A 20,912-nucleotide genomic window follows, 5' to 3' on the forward strand; every position below is an offset into this window, starting at 1 on the left:
GACTGAGCAACATACCAAGAGATGCACTCATAAAAACAAGCTAGATCAAGATCAAGTAATGTGCTAAATATATATTTTGTCTCCTATAGAGGAAAATGACATTTCTGAATGCTTTTCTACGTACAATATAGCCCAATCAAGTCCACAATGCTAAAGTCTAGACTAGAATTCTAAAGAAACATTCAATAAGATTTATGCCCAAGTCTCATTGGTGCTACCCATGTCATTTGCAAACGAAAAGCAAGTTGAACGCCCCCCCCCCCAAAAAAAAACCTATCGTAATTAATACAGTTACGTATTCCCTATTTTAATTCAATTTCACATTAAAAATTGGGATCAACTTTTGGAGAATTCCAGGGAGATTTTACCTATGGTCTGGGACAGGGGTCTCCAACCTTGGCAACTTTAAGCTTGGTGGACTTCAACTCCCAGAATTCCACCACCAGCAAAGCAAGGTAGGGGCCAGTCTTAACTCTGCAGGGATAATGTTCCACAGGCAGGAAACCACCACAGCGAAGGCCCTTCTTATTGATTCCACTAGATGGATCTCCTTAAGAGAGGGGACCTGTAACCTACCCTGCTTTAGGATGACTTTTGGAGAAAAAAATGCCTTTTCAGTTGAGCATATTTAGAGTTGCTACCCCTGTTTCCCTGAAAATAAGACCCAACTGGAAAATAAGTCCTAGCATGATTTTTCAGGATGCTCGTAATATAAGCCCTACCCCCAAAATAAGCCCCAATTAAGATTGTCAACCAGATTGGTGCATTTAGTACCATATTTCCTCCAAAATAAGACCTAACCAGAAAATAAACCCAAATGCATCTTTTGGAGCAAAAATTAATATAAGACACAGTCTTATTTTCGGGAAAACATAGTACTTAAATTTAGATGAAACCAAATTCAGCTACATACCAGCTTTTGAGTTCTAAAATCAAAGATCATTAGCTTCTGAGTTCTCACCCAACTATATCACACTTCTATAAAATCTACTGTACACATCTCTACTTAGAAGAAACTCCCAAAAGGACTTCAATAAGACTTGCTCTCTGGGTTCTTGCTTGCAAACAGCTAGCTAGTCCAAATAACAATTTCTCCTTTACTGTATATGCTATTATACTTCCTATTTTCAGGAAGTCTTACATAATACAATAGGTTAAAAATGCAATTTCTTCTGTGCAGCCTGAAGTTATCCCACCTACATTTGTTTCCTGGATCTGACTTCTACTGGCCTTTTTAGGTACCAATTGGAAATCAGAGGAACCCTGGCATCTCTTTTCTACATGTTACTCAAAATGTGTGTGTGGGTATGTGTGAGTATGTGTGTGTGATTGTTACGTAGGAATTACTGCCAGGTATTATTTCACTTTCAAACCCCTCAATTTAACTTGGTTGGAGGGAGGAAACTACAGCTGCATGCAATGGGCACAACTGGACTAGGATGCCCCACGTGACACAGAATAATCAATTCTGAAGGGCAGGCAGAAATTTACCAAAGTGCTCTCGCTTTTTCTGCTGCTCTTTTCTAACCTATTTGACCTTCCAGAGGATTGTTACCGTCCTCTTCAAAAGAGCAGCGCACTTACATTCTCAATAGCTGGGAGAGAAAGTGGAAATGTAGCAATAGAGGTAATAATGGTGATAATGATGATGCTCGAGTTATACAGAGACATGTGGTATTTTTTTGATTGGGAAACGTGTATCGTATGCTTTCCTTAACTGCTATTTCTCCCCCCCACCACCATCATGTTTCGTATTTGTTTAACAAATATTGATTTCATTGCTCGAGTTGTCCAAAGCAGAGGCTTTAGTTGATGAAGTACTTAACCTTGATTTGGGAAGCTACATCATCTAATATTTAAGGTGGGAACACAATACTGTATTAAATATTTGAATAAAAATGACCCAAAATAATTTCCTTTTCAGCCCACTTCTTCAGACAGGTGTAAGGTTTTGGTTCCAGGTAAGCATGCAACGAACCATGGAAGATGCCAGCCACCACTGATGGATAGAAATTACAGAGCTGAATCTTGTCTGTGCCCTCCTTTTGAACAGGTGAGAAAGAATAGCGTCTAAAAGGGACAGGACCAAGGTGTTCAAAAACCTTGACTTTTTCCTTAAATCCAACTGCTTGGTGTCACTCTATCAGAAAGAACAACACTTCATGAGGTGTAAGATGTTGAAACTCCAGAAAGAGTGCAGAGAAGAGCAATAAAGATGATTAGGGGACTGGAGGCTAAAACATATGAAGAACGGTTGCAAGAATTGGGTATGTCTAATTTGATGAAAAGAAGGACTAGGGTGAAGGACATGATATCAGTGTTCCAATATCTCAGAGGCTGCCACAAAGAAGAAGAGTCAAGCTATTCTCCGAAGCACCTGAAGGCAGGACAAGAAGCAATGGATGGAAACTAATCAAGGAGAGAAGCAATCTAGAACTAAGGAGAAAATTTCCTGATAGTTAGAACAATTAATCAGTGGAACAACTTGCCTCCAGAAGTTATGAATGCTCCAACACTGGAAGTTTTTAAGAAGCAGTTGGATAACCATTTGTCTGAAGTGGTTTAGGGTTTCCTGCCTAAGCAGGGGGTTGGACTAGAAGACCTCCAAGGTCCCTTCCAACTCTATTTTTCTGTTAACTTCCCCATCCTGCTCCTTTTGGGGGCATTTCAAGTAACTCAGCTTGCTCCCTACAATCCATACATCTTCAGATGCTGGGTGCTACCTTCTGGAGCTCTCAGGACCATGTATCCTCCAGATAGCAGCAAGGCGATGCAGTAAACATGGCTCCTTGGGTACCATCTAGCACAGGGTCTCCAACCTTGGCAACTTTAAGACTTGTGGACTTCAACTTCCAGACTTCAACTTCCAGAACTCTGGGAGTTGAAGTCCACAAGTCTTAAAGTTGCCAAGGTTGGAGACCCCTGATCTAGCAGTCCTTTGGATTTCAGATCTGGCAGCACCAACTGCAATTCTTCCAAAGCAGGAATTCTGGAACCCTAGGCTTCCAATGCATCGGGACGAGGAAGGCTGAACTACATGTGCTCTGAGAAGTATATATTATGCTTGACTGAATGTGTGCCATCAAGCCATTTTTTTTATTCCTAGCAACCATATACAGGTTAGTCTTCACCTTACGACCACAGCCAAGCCCAAAATTTCCATTGCTAAGCAAGACAGTTTTTAAAGTGAATTTTGCCCCATTTTGTGACTTTTCCAGCCAGAGTTGTTCAGTGAATCACTGCAGTTGTTAAGTTAGTAACATCAGTGGTGGGTTGCTCCCGGTTCGGTCCGGTTCTTGCGAACAGAGTAGTAATGGTGGCGGGAGGCTCCGCCCACCCACCCAGACGTCATCATGAATGATCTGCATATGCGCGCACCCCCGTTGCGAACCGGTTGCGGAGGTAAGTAGAACCCACCCCTGAGTAACATGCTTGTGAAGTGAATCTGTCTTCCCTCTTGACTTTGCTCGTCAGAAGGTCACAAAACTTGATTATATGACCCTGGGACATAGCAACTATCATAATTATGAGCCAGTTGCCAAGGGTCTGAATTTTGATCACACATGACCATGGGAATGTTGCAACAGTCGTGTGAAAAACAGTCATAATTCACTTTTTTCAGTGCTGCTGTAAACTTTGAACGGTCTCTAAGTGAACTACTGCAAGTTGAGGACTACCTGTATATTATATTTGATTGAACACATGCCATCAAGTCCTTTTTTTTTACTCCTAGCAACCGCATAGAAGGATTTTCTTTATGACAATCTATCCTTCATATTCACCAAAATATATATAAAGATATACACCGAAGACAAATTCCTTGTGTGTCCAATCACACTTGGTCAATAAAAAATTCTATTCTATTCTATTCTATTCTATTCTATTCTATTCTATTCTATTCTATTCTATTCTATTCTATTCTATTCTATTCCATTCCATTCCATTCCATTCCATTCCATTCTATTCTATTCTATTCTATTCTAGAATATTCTATTCTAGAATATTCTATTCTAAAATATTCTTTTAGGTCCCAGAACAGAACACTCATCACTACTGTAACCCAATCCTTTCATCTTGCTGCTAGTCATCACCTTCTTCTTCTTTCCTTTCTTTTTCACTTTTCCCAGCATCAGCGACTTCTCCAGAGATCTGGATCTTCACATCATGTGACTGAAGAAGGATCATCCGAGCTTGATCCTTTGTGCCTCGACTGAGATCTGTAGGTTGATTTTGTTGGGTGATCCATTGGTTTGTTTTCTTGGCTCTCCTTGATATTCCCAGGAGTTTTCTTCCACATTGAAGTTGGAAAGGGTCAATATGCTTCCTTATCTTGTTGCTTTGGAAGTCCCACTTTTGCTTCCATAGTGTGTCATAGGGAACATGGCATGATTCTGATCTTCGTAGGGTTAGATCCATCTTGGCATTTGAATATCTTTTCCAAGGTTTTCATGACTGGTCTACCAAACGCTATTCTATACCATATTTCTGACTGCTTATTCCTTTACCTTGGAAGGTTTTGTAAAGCACACACAAAGACACAGACACATGTACACACACACACACACACACACACACACACACACACAAAATGTCTTTACCCTTGTGAATTTCACCATTGATTACGGCCCCTTCCTTCCCACCTTATGAACAGGCTTAACTTAGCAATGAACTTTCCCCATGTTTCCATATACACTTGGCTTCACATGCCATAGGTAAAAATAAAGGTTCCCCTCACACATATGTGCTAGTTGTTCCCGACTCTAGGGTGCGGTGCTCATCTCCGTTTCAAAGCCAAAGAGCCAGCGCTGTCCGAAGACATCTCCCTGGTCATGTGGCTGGCATGACTAAATGCCAAAGACGCACGGAATGCTGTTACCTTCCCACCAAAGGTGGTCCCTATTTTTCTACTTGCATTTTTGAACTGCTAGGTTGGCAGAAGCTGGGACAAGTAACGGGAGCTCACCCCGTTACGCAGCACTAGGGATTCGAACAGCTGAACTGCCAACCTTTCGATCGACAAGCTCAGCGTCTTAGCCACTGAGCCACCACGTCACATCCCATAGATGCCTTAAATAACTCTTAAATGCTCCCTTTCCTTGGGCTCACCTGCTGGTCTACAATGATTTCTTCAGAGCCTGGAACTTGCTTTAGAAGAGACCAAACAAGGATCAGCTTGGTTTGGAGGCCAGCTCTGCTGCTGAGCTCCAAGTTCCAGGAAAGTATTCAGCCAGGTCAACTGGTGGAATTGGGCTTAGAAGAGTTTGGGTTACCTTGACCTGTTGGGCAGACCTCGCTGTCATTGCTTGGAACAGAAGCTTATCTTTTGCTGACTCGATAAAATTCTAGTATTAATAAGGCTACCAGGTCGGAGGTTGCAGACCTCCAGAGGACCGTTAGGTGGCAGCAAACGTCTTTTCTCTGCTGCCATCTGGTGCCCGTCCGCTGTTTTGCAACTCACCCTAAGTACCATATTAGAGGACGAGCCACGCATGTCTGCCCGCATCAGAGGCCAGAAGACGATTCCCACGTGCACAGCAAGAATGACCACCCGAATTCTGCGGTCTGTCTAAACATGCAATTGAGATTAGCCATGTGGTTTCGAAGAAAGGAGGCGCCCTCTTTTCTTCTGGCCTTCAGGTCTGCAAGGACTTCAAATTCCAGAATCCCTAGTCGGCTTGATCTTGATCGACCACTGACTAGAACTTCCAAAACCCGTAGTCTGGACTTTTGGTAGACTCCAATTGGGGAAAGAAAGCTCCTTAAGAGTTGAACCGCTCATGTTGCAATGTGCTGCAGAAGAAGGCAATTCACTCCTTCGTCTCTGCCACGTGAATCTGAAAATAAGTGGCATCTAATTCCGGTTTTTGCATATATATATATGCAATATATATATGCTATATATATATGCTATATATATATATATATATATATATATATATATATATGCTATATATATATATATATATATATGCTATATATATATATATATGCTATATATATATATATATATATATGCTATATATATATATATATATATATATATATATATATATATATGCTATATATATATATATATATATATATATACAATGCAATATATATATATCACACACACACACACACACACACACACACATACATTACAAAATCAGTAGTAGGGATCAACGTTGGTCATAAATCTGATTCGCGCATTACAATATACTTTCGAATCAGTACAACTAACGAAGGTAAAACGACTTTAAAAGGACTAGCGGCTTAATGGTTAAGAAGGTAGATTTAGGATTATGAGATTTGGCTATCAGTTAAGTGGAAAGAGAGATGATTTTACGATATCTAACTCTTTCCGCAAAAGCCGGGATTCGCCCACCACATTAAGCTCTAAATCAGGCGTCTCCAACCTTGCCAACTTTAAGCTTGGCGGACTTCAACTCCCAGAATTCTGGGAGTTGCTTTGCTGGCTGGGGAATTCTGGGAGTTGAAGTCCTCCAGGCTTAAAGTTGCAAAGGTTGGAGACCCCTGCTCTAAATAAACCAAAGCCGCAGAGCCTGTCCCGCGCTGCGTGGGGAGGAACTCCAGGTAAGGGAAGGCTCCGCCAAGGGACAGGGCGTTGGCCCAACCAATATTAAATTTTAACTATATTTAAATAACCCAGGGGCTTTAAAAAGATGACAGGTGAATTCAGTGACTTATGGAGAAGAATCGCTTCTCTCCCGAGTTAAAATCAAAACAAAACATTTTTGAACCATTGGGGTGGGGACAATGGTGGCGTTGAGAGGCCCCGGGATAGACAGCTCATTTTGAGCCTCCTCCTGCGTGTCTTTCTGTAACAGTAACAGAGTTGGAAGGGACCTTGGAGGTTATCTAGTCCAACCCCGAGACCTGTACTAGGGCTTCGAACCACTCCCGACCTTTCTGATCTTGTGACAAGCTCAGTGTCCTAGCCACTGAGCCACCTAGTCAGGCTTTCTCGTGGCATCCGAATCACTTTTCCTCCCACGGAGGTCCGAGGCCAGGAAAGGAGAGGGAAGGTGGTCCCTGCTTCCGAGGCGACCCTCTCTGTATATGTCTGGACAGCGGGGTTGTTCTGAAGCTGGGAAACGTGAACAGATTAACCGAGTTGGAAGGGACCTTATAGGTCATCTAGTCCACCCCCACCCCCCGACCCCCGCTCAAGCAGGAGACCCTATACCATTTCCGATCAATAGCAGTCCAATCTTTCCTTGAAAGTCTCAAGTGATGAAGCTCCCACAACTAAAAAGACCCTCCCCAACCCTCCGCGAAAGACTGCCGGGAGGGTCCCGTCCCCCCCCCCGCAGGGAAAGGGTCGGCAGGGCCGGTCGCGCGTGGGAGAGGAGCAGCAGGCCAGCCACGCCGCCGATCCAGACGGGCGATGCTGCAGACCTTTTGATAAGGGTTTTTTTTTTTTTTTTTTTGGCTTGCTGGGAAAGGCGCGCGCGCTCCCGACCCCCCCTTCGCCCCCCTCCCCCGCGCGCTCCCGCTCGCTCTTCCTGGAAAGGCGCCGAGGCTCTCGGGTTCCGTTTTGCCGATCAATGGGAGCGGAGACCCGCGCGCTCCTCTGTTGTTGCCAGCATTAATGCGCTTTTAATCTTCGCAACATTATCAGAATCGATCCGCCTCCTCCATAGAACGCAGATCGGCTGGAGAAAGTGACACAGGCGCAGGGGGCGCGGAGGCGAACGGGAATAAATAGAAACAACCGGGGGGGGGGGAGAGGGGGAAGGGAAGGAAATAAAGGAATTCCCTCCTCCCCCCCCTCTTCCCGGCCTTTCTTTTCTTGGTTTTCCCCCCTCCCCTGCCCCATTTGTTTCTATTTATTCCCCTCCACCCGGGTCACTTTCTCCAGCCAAAAGCTTTGCTTTCTTTTTCCCCCGCTTTCCGACGCAATAAAAGGCAGTCCGATCGGCGGTTTCTCTGCTTAGCCCAGCGCTGCCCCTCCAAGCAGAGGTTTTTTCGCTTCATCCTTTCTGCCTTGGTGGTCCTTATTTTTCTTTCAAATGCCCCCCCCCAAAAAAGAAAGGTTCGGTTCGTACTTAGAACTTGCTGCGGAGAAAGCGGCACCGGCGTCTGGAGGAGGGGTGAAATCCAACAGGTTCTGGCGAACCGGTAGCGGCAGTTCGGAGAACCGGCAAATGCCACCTCTGGCTGGCCCCAGAGTGGGGTGGGAAAGGAGATTTTGCTATATCTTCCCCCAGGAGTGGGGTGGGAATGGAGATTTTGCAGTATCCTTCCCCTGGAATGGGGCCGGAATAGAGATTTTGCAGTATCCTTCCCCTGCCAAGCCACCAAGCCACACCATGCCCACCAAGCCACACTCACAGAACCGGTAGTAAAAAAAATTGGATTTCACCACTGGTCTGGAGCAACCCACTAAAGGGTAGTAGCCTTACACCCCACCCCCACCCCCAACAGTTCAAGGGTGGCAGCAGACAGGGAGCTTAAACCCTGGTTCGTTTGCACTTGGCTAATTGTGCTTCGGTTGGAAGCAGCTTGGGAGAAGCTTGGGAAGAAAGGAAGGAGGTTGCCAGTTCAGTCTTATTTCTCGCTAATTTAGCTTGGAGAGTTTTAAGTCACCAGAGTGGGAGGGGGGGGGAGGAATATCTCCGAGAAAAATCAATCGGGCCTTGCAGGCATGTTTGGTTTTGTTTTATTATTTCATTAATTACATTATTGTTTTTCCCTGGAAGCAGGGGCATCTGCAGGATATGGCCAAAAATAGCAGCTTAAGGATGAAATACAAGGGCTAGTAGAAGCACCCTTGTGGCTGCCATCTCTACTGGGCTCTGTGTGTGTGAGAGAGAGAGGGCGGGGAGGGAGGGAGAGAGAGCGAAGGAGGGAGAAAAAGGGAGGTGAGAGGGAGAGAGAAAAGGGGGAGAGAGAGGGAGGGAAAGAGAAGGGGAGGGGGAGAGAGAGGGAGGGAGGGAGGGAGGGGGAGGAGGAGAGGGAGAGAGAGAGTGTGTGTCAAGGGATCTATTTGCAATACCTAAACCGGCCTCAGGAGCTTTCTAGTCAGTTTACCTATTAATGCATTTATTTATTTATTTTTAATTAGATTTATATGCCGCCCTTCTCCGGAGATTCAGGGCGGCTTACAATGCGCTAAGCAATAGCCTTCATTCTTTTGTATATTTTATACAAAGTCAGCTTATTGCCCCCATAAACTGGGTCCTCATTTCACCTACCTTAGAAAGGATGGAAGGCTGAGTCAACCTTGAGCCTGGTGAGATTCGAACTTGCAATAATTGCAGACAGCTGAATGTTAATAACAGGCTTTTTTAGTCTGTTGAGCTATTCAGGCTCCTAACCTCAGCAACTTAGATGTGTGGACTCTAACTCCCAGAATTCCCCAACCAACGAATTCCCCAAGCTCATTGAAGAAACACTGATTTAGGGCCTGAGAAGATCCCAGGCATGGAATGAAGAGGAGGAGGAGGAGGAGGAGGAGGAGGAGGAGGAGGAGAAACCGCACAGGACAGAAGCTAGTCAAGGTTCACAAGCAGAGCCTCTTATCTCCATGACATGAGAGTTACGCAGATGCCACTGGCATAGATTAAAGCCAGCTATTGCAACTCAGACATGGGCATGTTTGTTCATATTTAATCATTAGCCAATCTCTCTCCCCGCCCTCTCCCGACCCCAAAAAAAAAAAAAATCCAAAAAAACTCAGACCTGTAAAAGGTTACAGTTTCAAAAGTTCCTCACTTTGGCCTTTAGACAGCCACTTCCCTTTCCAAACTCTTCTCAGAAAGAAATCCGAGTTAGTTGAGACAATTGCTAGGACTGGATAAAGAGAGCGTAACAACAGCAGACCTGAGGCAGAGAAACAGACCCTAATTCAAAATAAGACTTAAGAATTTAATCTCCCAGACACCGCCCCCCCACAAATCAGCCTGTGCACCAAATGCACAAACAATATCCCAGCAGTCCTTAAACCTCAATGAAAACTGCCTAGTATTATTTCTATGAACGAGGTTTCCTATTGAGGTAATGGATTTTCACGCACAATGGGTGGAATCCTTAAGAATCATCACCGCCACTCAAATACATCCCAGTGAAGCCGATTTTGACCACTAGACATTCTTGCCCAACACCTAATTCAGTACCTAATTTTGAAGGAAGCAGTGGCCACACTGCGCTGTTTATAGGCCTCCTTTTATACCCGGAGTGTGCACTGGGGAGCATCTGCATATACACGGATGCTCAGCTGTTGACCTCTGGCCCTCATTCAAGCAGCAGCTTTTCTTGGAAGCCTGTATTAAATCATTTTCCAGTTTCCATCTTCCGTATGCCCCTCCCCACCATAATTAGAAGAATTGCTCAGAATCAGAAACAAGCCCCAAGGAGGAAATTGACTTGGAGGAACAGAAATTAAGCCCTGGCTTCCAATTATTTTACCACGTGGAACAGAATCATATACTATTGCAAAGTCGTCTTCCTGCAAGAAGAGGTTTATCGGTGATTACTGTACCGTATTGTAGATGTACATCTTTGAGTGTCAGTTGCTGGGAATTAAAAGCAAGACTGGATAATTATTATTGTTGTTATTGTTATTTTGGGTGGGTTGCTCCATCAGCCAACGTTTAGACTGGATTTAACCTTTTTTTGTCCCTCTATCAATTTCTTTCCAAGGACCTGAGATAAGCAGGTGTTGTTTGATGATTTTAGAAGTATTGTAAGCACACTGAGAGCATATGCACCAAAGACAAATTCCTTGTGTGTCCAATCACACTTGGCCAATAAAGAATTCTATTCTATTCTATTCTATTCTATTCTATTCTATTCTATTCTATTCTATTCTATTCTATTCTATTCTATTCTATTCTATTGCCACAGGATATAAACTATTCCAAGTACAGCTGCCTTTTGCGGTTGACTGCTGGGATTTGTCAATGCCAATGCCATTCAAGTGATGCTCAGATGTTTTGGGATTGCACCCAGGATGTCTATTACTGTTAGCACTACTTTTGCTTTCTTTTGCCACAGTCCTTCTATTCTTATTCGCAGGTCTTTGTATTTTGTGATTTTCTCAAGTTCTTTCTTTTTTATTCTGCTGTCTTTAGGTACTTATTATATCTTATTTCTGATTGGCTACGATGGAGGCTACCTATTGGATAACCATTTGCAATCATTTTTACAAATACAAATTATGAAGGTTAAAGGCTCTCCTGGTGCTATTATTTTATTTTTTTATTAAATCATATTGCTTTTAATCAGTAACAAGCAAAAAAAAATACTAATCAAAGGGCATTATTATTACCTAATTATTATTCATGAATAATGTGGATTTCAAAATACACCCTAAGAAGAAAATACACTATGACTAAGAAAGAAGGCACATTTAACATACCGGTAACTTCACACTGGCATCAGTAAAACAAAATCTGCTATGAAAAAATGGCATCAGATTCATCATTAAATTTATTAACAAAAACAAACAAACAAATCCATCCACCCCCTTAAGAGCCCCAGATATTTAATTGTTAATGGACAATTTTTATGTGTGTGTGACTGGAAATTAAAGATACATCTGTTTATTTCTCCATGCCAGGCTGTTTCTGATACCAGTGAGTTATTGGATCAGGCAATGATAAGGAAAGATTAGACCCTACCATGAACCAAAATGAGCCAATACTTTTGGGAAACAGATCCTGGGCCATGGAGCATATAGCAGGTAAAATGTTTTAGATGTTAGGATGTTTTTATCCTTGTGTCATTTTACATCTAGATGAGGGATGGAAGTTAACACCATCTTGGTCTTCAGCCTAAGCATTAAGATTTCTGGAGCTATAATGTCCCTTTTTATAATAAGTGGTAGCTTTTGTTTCTTACTTCACAGTCTCCCAAGAAATCAAAAATATCGTAATGAGTTTTGGGTAACATACACATTGATTTAATGTATTCAGTCAATCTGTCCAAAGGCAGCTGATGATCTATTAAAACATTTTCTCCCCATTGGACCATGAACAAAAGGTAGTTACAACAAGTATCAATATTAGACTACGCATGGCAATGAATCTTCTGTCATCCATTAGCTTAGATAGTGTGATGGCAAATAATGTTCACAAATATGGCAAACAGTCAGAGAACAAGATGATCTATTTGCTAAGAACCCTTTTTCCAATTCTGGCAGAATCACCAACAATTTCTTGGTTGTTTGTGTCACTACAATTCTATAATATACACGAATACAACACGGTTTCTGTGATGAAAAGAAATGAAGCTTCCATACCTTGACAAAAGGCAAAATATATATTATTGAACAGTATGCTTATCACGACTTTTTGTTGGGGGAGTTAAGAGACTTTTTCTGTGCAGTATTCTAAACATATTAAAGGTAGCATTGTTGTAAAGACATATACAGGTGTTAATATAAGCAGGTAGTTTTCTCTCTCTTTGTACTTGGATTACATTTAAAAATTAAAGAGTCTGAAGAACGATTCGAGACCAATCACCTATGCAGATTGTGCAGTGATTTCTATGAAGTGACCACAGGGAAATGAGTTTGAGAATATAGACACATGTGCACTCTGGAGATCTTCCACATACATAAGCACAGTCAGCTGTTCCTTCACTATGCAGATACAGAATTCTTTACCTTGGACAGTTTAGGGGTGGAGAATTTTTGGTGGGTGAGGGTGTGTCTGGGGATTGCCATGTGTGTTGGGCTTGGTCTCTGGGTGTTATGTGAATTTCGTTGTATGGCTATACTGTGTATACATGTACAATGACAATAAACTATATATATATATATATATATATAATAATATAATATTATAATAATATAATATAATATAATATAATATAATATTATATATATATATATATATAATATTATATTATAATATAATATTATATATATATTATATTATATTATATTATATTATATTATATTATATTATATTATATTATATTATATTATATTATATTATATTATATTATATTATATTATATTATATATATAAAGGTCCCCTTTCCACTCAAGCAATGATTCAGACAAAATCAACTTAGTGTTGCAGTCCCAACAGAGACCGAGTTAAAGGACTTGGTTAGAACTTTGTTTCTAAAGACACTGTCGAATTTACCTAGGTCAGTTTAACATTTTATTGGATTGTGGCCATTTCCGAAACGGCTCAAAGAAATCGGTAGCAAAGAAGCATGCTTTAGCTTTAAACCTTAATTAACAAACACGTTCTGTGACTTTTATTATTATTATTATTAAAGCGTCATTGAACTGCAACTGCGAGATAAACACTAAATCTAGATTCTGGTGGTAGCTTTCAGATTAGCCTTAGCAAAAGGAAGCCTGTTTTGCAGTCATTCTTAAAATGGCATTTTTTTGATAACTGCTTCTGCCAAAACTCCAGGGAAATGAATATGTAAGGGTCCCAGACTGCTTTGCAAATATGGACGGTCAACAAAGGTTCCCACAAGATATCATTTCGCTAATTGATCCCTGTATACAAACAGATCTGTAGGTGTCTTAGGGAGTGTTCACACATGCTATCGCCAGCTGCCCTTTGCGTTCAGTGGCAGACAGCAAAAACAAAACAAAACAAAAAAGGTTTTAGACTCTTATGCCTAACACTACTCTGTATTTATGTCTGAAGGACCCTGGATGAGCTGATGGCGTTAGATTGCAATATGATGCAGATATTATAACACAATTCCACCAAAGAAGCCAATTAGAGGGGATACTACCATCAGGCTGCAAGGAGAAGAAACGCTATAAACAAAGCCAGACACACAGTCCAGTTGTTATTTACTCTCAGGCCCTATTGATTTCAATGGGGAAGACTGAAGTCTGCCTTTCAATCCTGCCGTCACAATCAATGGGACTTAAACGTGCTTAATCGAGACCGTAACTGGGCCATGCATTATTAACTGATCGCATCCGTCTCTGCATACAGATATTTAAGCGTTTGCAGCACCGTACCCTCGGTAACCGGAGACTGCAGTTTAAGAAGCCCATATATGCAACAACAACAACAACAACAACAAAACCCGAGAGCGAAAGAAAATAATAAAAGTGTATAAACATCAAGGTGAGAAGCGTGCGCGAATTTGCAAGCTGGGAGACGCGAGGAGGTTAGCGGCTCGGTTGCGTTTGCAGGCGTCAAATAGGGGCGGGGGGGGTTGGTCTATGTGGTTTAAGCGCCCACCCGACGCCCACGAAATTGCGCCGCGCGGAAGAAGAGAACCTGTCTCCCCGCTTCGCAGCCTCCCTGGAGGGAGAAGGGCGGGAGGTTAATAAGGGGGCGATAACTGAGCCCCCCCCCAGGGTGCTGATCGAATATTGTCTGCTCAAGGGCGCCAATATTGTCCGTCGTTCTTGCAAAGGAGGATGCCACTCTTTGATCACCAGCGTGGGTCCGGCTGTGTGTGTGTGTGTGTGTGTGTGTGGAGGGGAAGACTCGCGTGTCTATGTATTCGAAGTGATGGACTCCTTCTGAAGGGCTCTTCCCGTATTCCTAACTATCCCCCGAAGTTGGGGAGATAAGGGAGAGAGAGGCGTTGCCCTTACCTTTCGACCTGATAGGCCCACCTATACACATAACGTGTAGATACTGTACCTTGCTGGGATTATCCGGCCCTCTTTTACTCTCCCGGCCTTCTCTCCCCGCTTGTGATGTTTCTCCTAATTGAAAATCGTTAAATTTAGGGGGTGGGTAAGGCAGGACCGGGAGGGGAAGGAAACCGGCGAGCTAGTTTTGCATAAGTGTAATTTATCGCAAAGGTGAAAACAATTAACTGGCCTTTTCTCAGAGCGACTGGGAGACTCAAGGGACCTTTCATCACCGCGACCAACCATCACCCTTCCTACAAGGCTGCAGTGCATTTTGTTTTTGTTGTTTTCTTGTTGAAATGACACTTGCCAGACCAGCTCCCATTTTTTTTTCCCTTTAAAAAAAAGAGCCGATTTCTTTCAGGGCTCAGAGCTTAAATCGACATTAAATATGAAAAGAAACCAAGACCGTCTAAGCGACTCTTCTCGCCCTATGGGGCTCGAATATGCATTTTTAATGGCTTCAGGAAAAGCCCGGGGGGGGGGGCAGGCGGGAAGAGCGGAGGAGGAAGAGAAAGCAAAGGCTTCCTTCTTCTTCTTCAACGAGGGGCTCCAACCCGTCAGTGCCGCCACCTTGCCCCACCCCGGCCACCGGGCGAAGCGACGTGGGAAATTGACTAACCCAAAAGTTGTGGGGTTGCCCCCAAAGGTTGGAGATCAACCACTTACCCTTCTTTCGGCTGCCACGGTCCAGCTTGGTGAGCACCCCAAATTTATTTCCCTTCCCCCGCCCCGCCCCCCCCAATTATTCTCTCTTCGGCCCAGCTCGCCAGAATCCCCGCGAACTATTTTAATAATTGATAGAAAGTGGGGGGGGGCTTTTGTTCCTCCTTCCCCTCACAGCTTCTCCTGCCCTGTTTTGCTGGTCTTCGCAGAGACTGTATTCGGACGGCGTTATTTAATTTACTCCTTGTATCAGTTCTGCAAATTTCGGCTACGTGGGGTGGGGGAAATAAAACGGGGTGGAAAAATGGAGCAGATGTGCAGGAAAAGGAACCCACCATCTGGTCCCAAGATCTGAAATCATCAGATGGCAGAGCGCTTTGCACACGAGGTAGAAAATCTCCTCCGTTCAAAGTACTCTCTTAAAGGGTCATTTCAGCAGTCCGACGTTTCCGGGCCACGAGGGGTAAGGGATCTAAATCGTGTATTGACGTAGATAGGAAAGGGGGCGCCAAGGAAGATTATGCCCTTAATCCTGAACTGGACAACACGGGTCCCCCCCCCCACCCCCTTTGAACGGAACCAGGCTGCTTCGCAACAAGTGAGCCGTGGCTAGCGCGCCGAATCTACAAACCGGATGGAGCGTTGGACGTCTTGGCCCTCATCAATCGACTCATTAAGGGTTGCAATGTCAAACAGCACGAGTTGAATTTCAGGGTTAACAACTAAACCGTCTCGGAGCCCGGGTATTTGGCCCTGCAGACAAAAGTGGTGATTAACAGAGAATATTTTTTGCTCAGGGTTTAAAACGATGTGGGTCTTTGGTGGCTTTCCGACTTCGGTGGTTTTCTTGCAGGCGTCTTTCATTACCCAAAGTAGGTAACACCATCAGTGCTAGTGGGAATTCCATGTATTATTTCAGCCTTCCCACTTTCCGTCTAGGAAAGTTGGAGGCGGGAGGTGACAGCCGGCAGAGACGCCGAAAGTGGAGCCCTTCCGCGGCGCTTACTCCAGGGTACCACCACACCTCGCAGCCCCCCACCTCCCCCAAAGTTGCCTTGAAGTATGATCCACTCCTCTCCTCCCCACACCCGCCTTTTCTTCGGCCTATTCTAGAATAAGGCCGTTTGAAGGTCAACTGGTTCCGGGGGAAAAAAAAAAAGCAAAGCCAGAGGAATTCTTCTCAGGTATGGCTCCGGTAATCCCATCCGAAGACTCTGCTTCCAAACAGGAGCGCTTGACGAATCCCCGCCCCCACCCCCCAAAAAAGGAATAGAGGACTGTGTTTTTCACCACCACATTTGACTTACTTTTGTAGCATTTTGAGCAATCAGATAAAAATTTGGTCTCCCTCCTTGTAGGTAAGCATCACAAGGGGAAGACTCAAGAGAGGGAGAAACTGACCATATAAACGGGGGAAAGGATTTGCTTCCTGGTCCTGGCGCATTGGTTTATTAGGCTGGCTGATAACACCGCATAAAAGTCTGGTCGATATGCATTTCAGACGTTTCTCACGTTAATTATCATCGCTAAGAACGAATGAGAAAGCGGAAGGGGGGGGGGAGAGAAAGGAAAGAGGAGGGGGGAAGATAGAGAGAGAGAGAGAGAGAGAGAGAGACGGAGGCTCATCTGTGGACGCGCGGGTGTTTCCAAACTGCCTTGTTAGGAAATGGGTGACAGGCTTACACACACACACACACACACACACACACACACACACACACACACGAACAAAGGACGCCTATCTAGCCACGTCTCTTCTCCTAACGCACCAGCTCACAACACAGCCAAACTCGATGTTTGCATCTCCCCATCATCACCCGCGTGAGTTTCCCACAAGCGAGCGACTGGGCTCGTAATTAAACGAGCAGGAATGCTAATTAATAATAAATCACTGGCAGACGTGCCAGATAAAACTCCCCTCCTTCCCTGCCTCCCTCCCTCCGGGGCAGGCTTTGCAAGTGCCTGGAAAGACAAGCAAGGCAGCCGGGGGATGCAAGCGCCGCTAAATATATACAAGAGATAATTAGGGGGAGGGAGAGGGAGGATGAGGACGGAAGGCGAAAGAAAAAAAAAAAAGATTTAGGAGCTCAGCTCCTTTCAGCGAAAGGCATCGCTGGAAGCCACTCGCTGGCTTTCTCTCCCCTCCCCACCCCCCACTAATCAATACCAGCCAACGATTAATTGCTACAGGCCAGAATCCATCAAACACAGGTGAATGAAGCAATTGTCAGAAATAGGCGGGATTTCCATTCCCCCCCCCTCCGCCCGTATTTTCTTAAATACATTTGTAAACATTCCTGGATGGCCTCGCTATGCAGGAAATCGAGCAGTTTATAAACAAAAGATCTCCTCGGATTAGAAGGCAACGCGGTGCGTTTGACAGCAAATAGCAAAGACAAGGCGCTGGAAGAATGATAAGTTATATCGGCGCGCATTCCCTCCTCCGTTGATTACATTTATTGTTTTTATTTTTAATTTTTTCCCCGCCACAACAAGCGATCGAACGCATCTTTTGCAAGGCTCCTTATTTGAGAAATCAAGCGTTTTGGTGAAACGTCTCAAAAGCTGTAGACCTTTAAACGCTACGCAGCCACAAGCGAGGAAAACTGCCGGTCGCCGAGTCCCCCCGTAAGCCTCGCCAAGTTCAGTCTTTCTCCAAACGGATCCTTTTTCTCTGTCCGGAACGTGTATTTTTCGCGACACGCATAACAGTGTCAAATGATCGAAGCCTCTTGTCGAGTGTTAGAACAATAGAGGGGCGACTTCCCGCCGCGGCCGCTAGAGGGTGCTGGCAAACAACTCGGCACACATCAAAAGAACAATATCAGCGTCCCCACAACACAAGTGATTGTTCTCGCACTCTTCGCTTCGAATCTGTCCAATCTGTTCTGCAGAAAATAGCGCTCGTTTCTTCTTCCTCCCTCCTCCCCCTCCCTCCCTCCCTTCCTCCCCACCCCCCAAAGCCCTTCCTCTGAAGCATTTATTTGGTGGCTTAAACGCTCAACGCCTCATTTTTCACAACCCAATCGTGAATTTTAATTGATTTCACCAACCCTTTTCTCCTCGGTGACTTTGAAACGATACACACAAATAACTGAAACAAAGAGGAAAGGGAGTCCTCGGAGGAAATATAAATTCCCCTGCCTATCTGCCATAAACACGGGCGCCCCCCCCCGTTAATCTCGCAAACGCGGGTCTTTAATGTTTTAGCCAAGGGGGGAAGCCGCACTTCGGCGTTATACCGTGCCTAACGGTACACACATTGCTGAAAAGAGCGCAAAGGCTAGGAAGGCACACCGCGGTGGAAAAACACGCTCCTTTTCAAAGCACAAGCAGACGTACCTTCGCCCTACAAGGAAAGGAATCAAACCCCTCCTTCAAGAAGTTTACAGAGAGAGTATTGGGACAATGCACACATACACACACGCGTACGCCTTTTTGACCCAACGCAACCCTCGCTCCTCCAGAAGAGGTTATAGCCTTCTGACCACGGCTGCTCGAAGGCTGAACCCCCCCCCCCCAGGGATCTGGAGGAAGAGAAGGGGTCGCCCTCCAGAGCAGCAGAAGCACCAGGCTCTTAAGCCCAGGTCGGAGGCAGCTTAAAAGGGAAAGGCGTGTGAAGCGGCGGAGCGACCAAGGCGTTGTCTTGTTAGCATCCCCAGCGGAAACCGCGAGACAAGGGTCATGGGATACCCAGCTGGCATGGGCGCTCTTAGAAGAACTCAAGTCGCCCCTCCGCACGTATAGCCAGTTCGCAGGCACGTGAACACAAGTCTTCCCTCCCCTCCAGAGCCACCTCTGGACATTTGGGGGCTCTTCGGGGCCCCCCCAGGCGAGCCACTTACCCGCAAGTCTTAAGGCTGACATCCTCTGGAACTCGGGTTCCTGCAGCCATTTCCACATTCTTCGGAAGGTCTCCCTGCCCGATTTCAGTTTACTCCAAGGCTTAGGGTTCCTTAGAAGGTCTGAAAGGGTCCCCTGAGAACGGCACAGCACCCGCTGGGCGAAGATGGCCTGGGGGATGCTGTAGCGCTTCAGCTCGGCGGTGATTCTCTGCGCCACTTCTTTGGTGTTGATCTCCTCCAGCTGGCCCGAGTTGCTCACCTGGCCGCCCGAGGAGGAAGGCGGCCTCTCCCGGCTGGAGGCCAAGACGGGCCCGTGGGGCTGCGGGTGGCCGCCGGGGTGATGCATCCCGTTCAGGTGAGCCATCATCGGGGCCGGAGGGGTGGCAAGGCCCCGCGAGAGGTGTTGGTCGCTTCGGGTCAGCATGGCCGGGTGGGCCTCGAAGTTGGGGCTCAGCATCTTCTCGGGGACTGTCGGCCCGTAGTTGTGGAGGCCCTGCTGGGGGTTGTGGAGGGAGCCCAGGCCGTTGCCCAGCGGCGAGAGGCTCTGGCCCATCCCGGTCATCTCTTTGTAGGGTCCGTAGAGGTTGTTCATGGCCGGGAGCCCCCGCTCGTCGCGCATCAGGGTGAAGCTGCCGCTGACGTTGCCGGTGAGGCGCTGGTGCTGGTGGGGATGATGGGCGTGCGGGTGGTGGGCGTGCGGGTGATGGTGATGGTGGTGGGCGTGCGGGTGGTGGAACTTGTCCGAGACGGTGGAGATGGGCGGCAAGGGCTGGAGAGGCGTCAGCGTGGTGTAAGTGCTGGCCATGCCCAGGCCGGGCGGCGAGGAGTCGCAGGGCATGCTCATGGCGTGGTGCAGCGGGATGGAGAGCTCCGGCCGGTAGTCCCCTGCCCCGTCCAGCAAGGAAGCCATGCTGCTCACCATGGCCGAACGCGAGGAGGCGGAGGCCAGCTCCTGATGGGAAGGCGGCGGGCCTGGTGGAGCAGGCGGCGGGTGGACCCGGAGCGGGCCGGCGCTCCTGCCAGGCGGATGGTGGTGAGGGCTTGGGCTGCCCATCAACTCCTGCTCAGGGCCGGCCGGCCCGTGTAAGGGCCCCAGGCTCTCCATTGTCAGCTCTGGGTTCATGGCGCAGCTCTCCAGCTCTTTGGTGAGGCATCGATAGGGGGTGCAGACAGCCTTCATTCAGTCCATGGGGCGAGCCGGCGGTGGTGGTGGTGCGGCGGCGGCGGCGGCCGGGGCTCCAGGGGTGTGCTGGGCGGGGGCGGGGAGAGAGAGAGAGAGAGAGAGAACGAGCGCTCCGGGCGCCCGGTGGCGGCGGCTGCTGCTGCTGCTTGCTGCTGCTGCGGCGGCGGCGGCGGCTCCTTTCCAGCCCTCAGATCGAGGCTCTTGCCGCCTCTTGGCTGACGGCTGAGGCGCGGAGGGAAGGGGGGGGTCGCTCTAAGGCCTCTCAGTTGTACCCGCGGGGGGGAGGGGGAAAGGAAGCCCCCGGCCTTGCCGCGCCTCAGCCTGCCCAGAGCCGCGGCTGCCTCCTCGCCATGTCCGAGCCCTAGCCTGCCCTTCCGTCTTCTGCTGGGCTAGCGGGGAGCTGTCCAGAGTTGCGCTCGCGCCTCAGCCTCCCACCCACCCCATCTAGCCCGGCCCCTCACGCGCGCGAGGGAGGGAGGGAGGGAGGGCGCTCCTCTCCGATTGACCAGCTTCCTGCCCAATCTGCGAAAAGCCTCCGAGCAAACCGGCCGAGGAGTGAGAGGAGAGGGAGGGGGAGGCCCAGCTGCCAAAGCCCAGCCAATGGCGAGCCGCCGAGGGGGCGGAGCCTGGCCGCTGG

At 46.6% G+C, this 20,912-nt stretch overlaps 1 protein-coding gene across 1 annotated transcript in view; it reads right to left on the minus strand.

Annotated features, from left to right (window-relative positions):
• Positions 1-20,272, minus strand: part of ONECUT2 (one cut homeobox 2) — a 79,175-nt gene extending 58,903 nt beyond the window's left edge. The window contains exon 1 of the mRNA XM_070938926.1: positions 19,093-20,272. Within this exon, the coding sequence (XP_070795027.1) occupies positions 19,093-20,272 (1,180 nt within the window). The remainder of the gene's footprint in view (positions 1-19,092) is intronic.
• Between the last annotated feature and the right edge of the window lie 640 nt (positions 20,273-20,912).

This window comes from Pituophis catenifer, unplaced genomic scaffold (assembly GCF_029215685.1).
Source record: "Pituophis catenifer annectens isolate HBS135680 unplaced genomic scaffold, rPitCat1.0.hap2 SCAF_2, whole genome shotgun sequence".
Classification (NCBI taxonomy): domain Eukaryota; kingdom Metazoa; phylum Chordata; class Lepidosauria; order Squamata; family Colubridae; genus Pituophis; species Pituophis catenifer.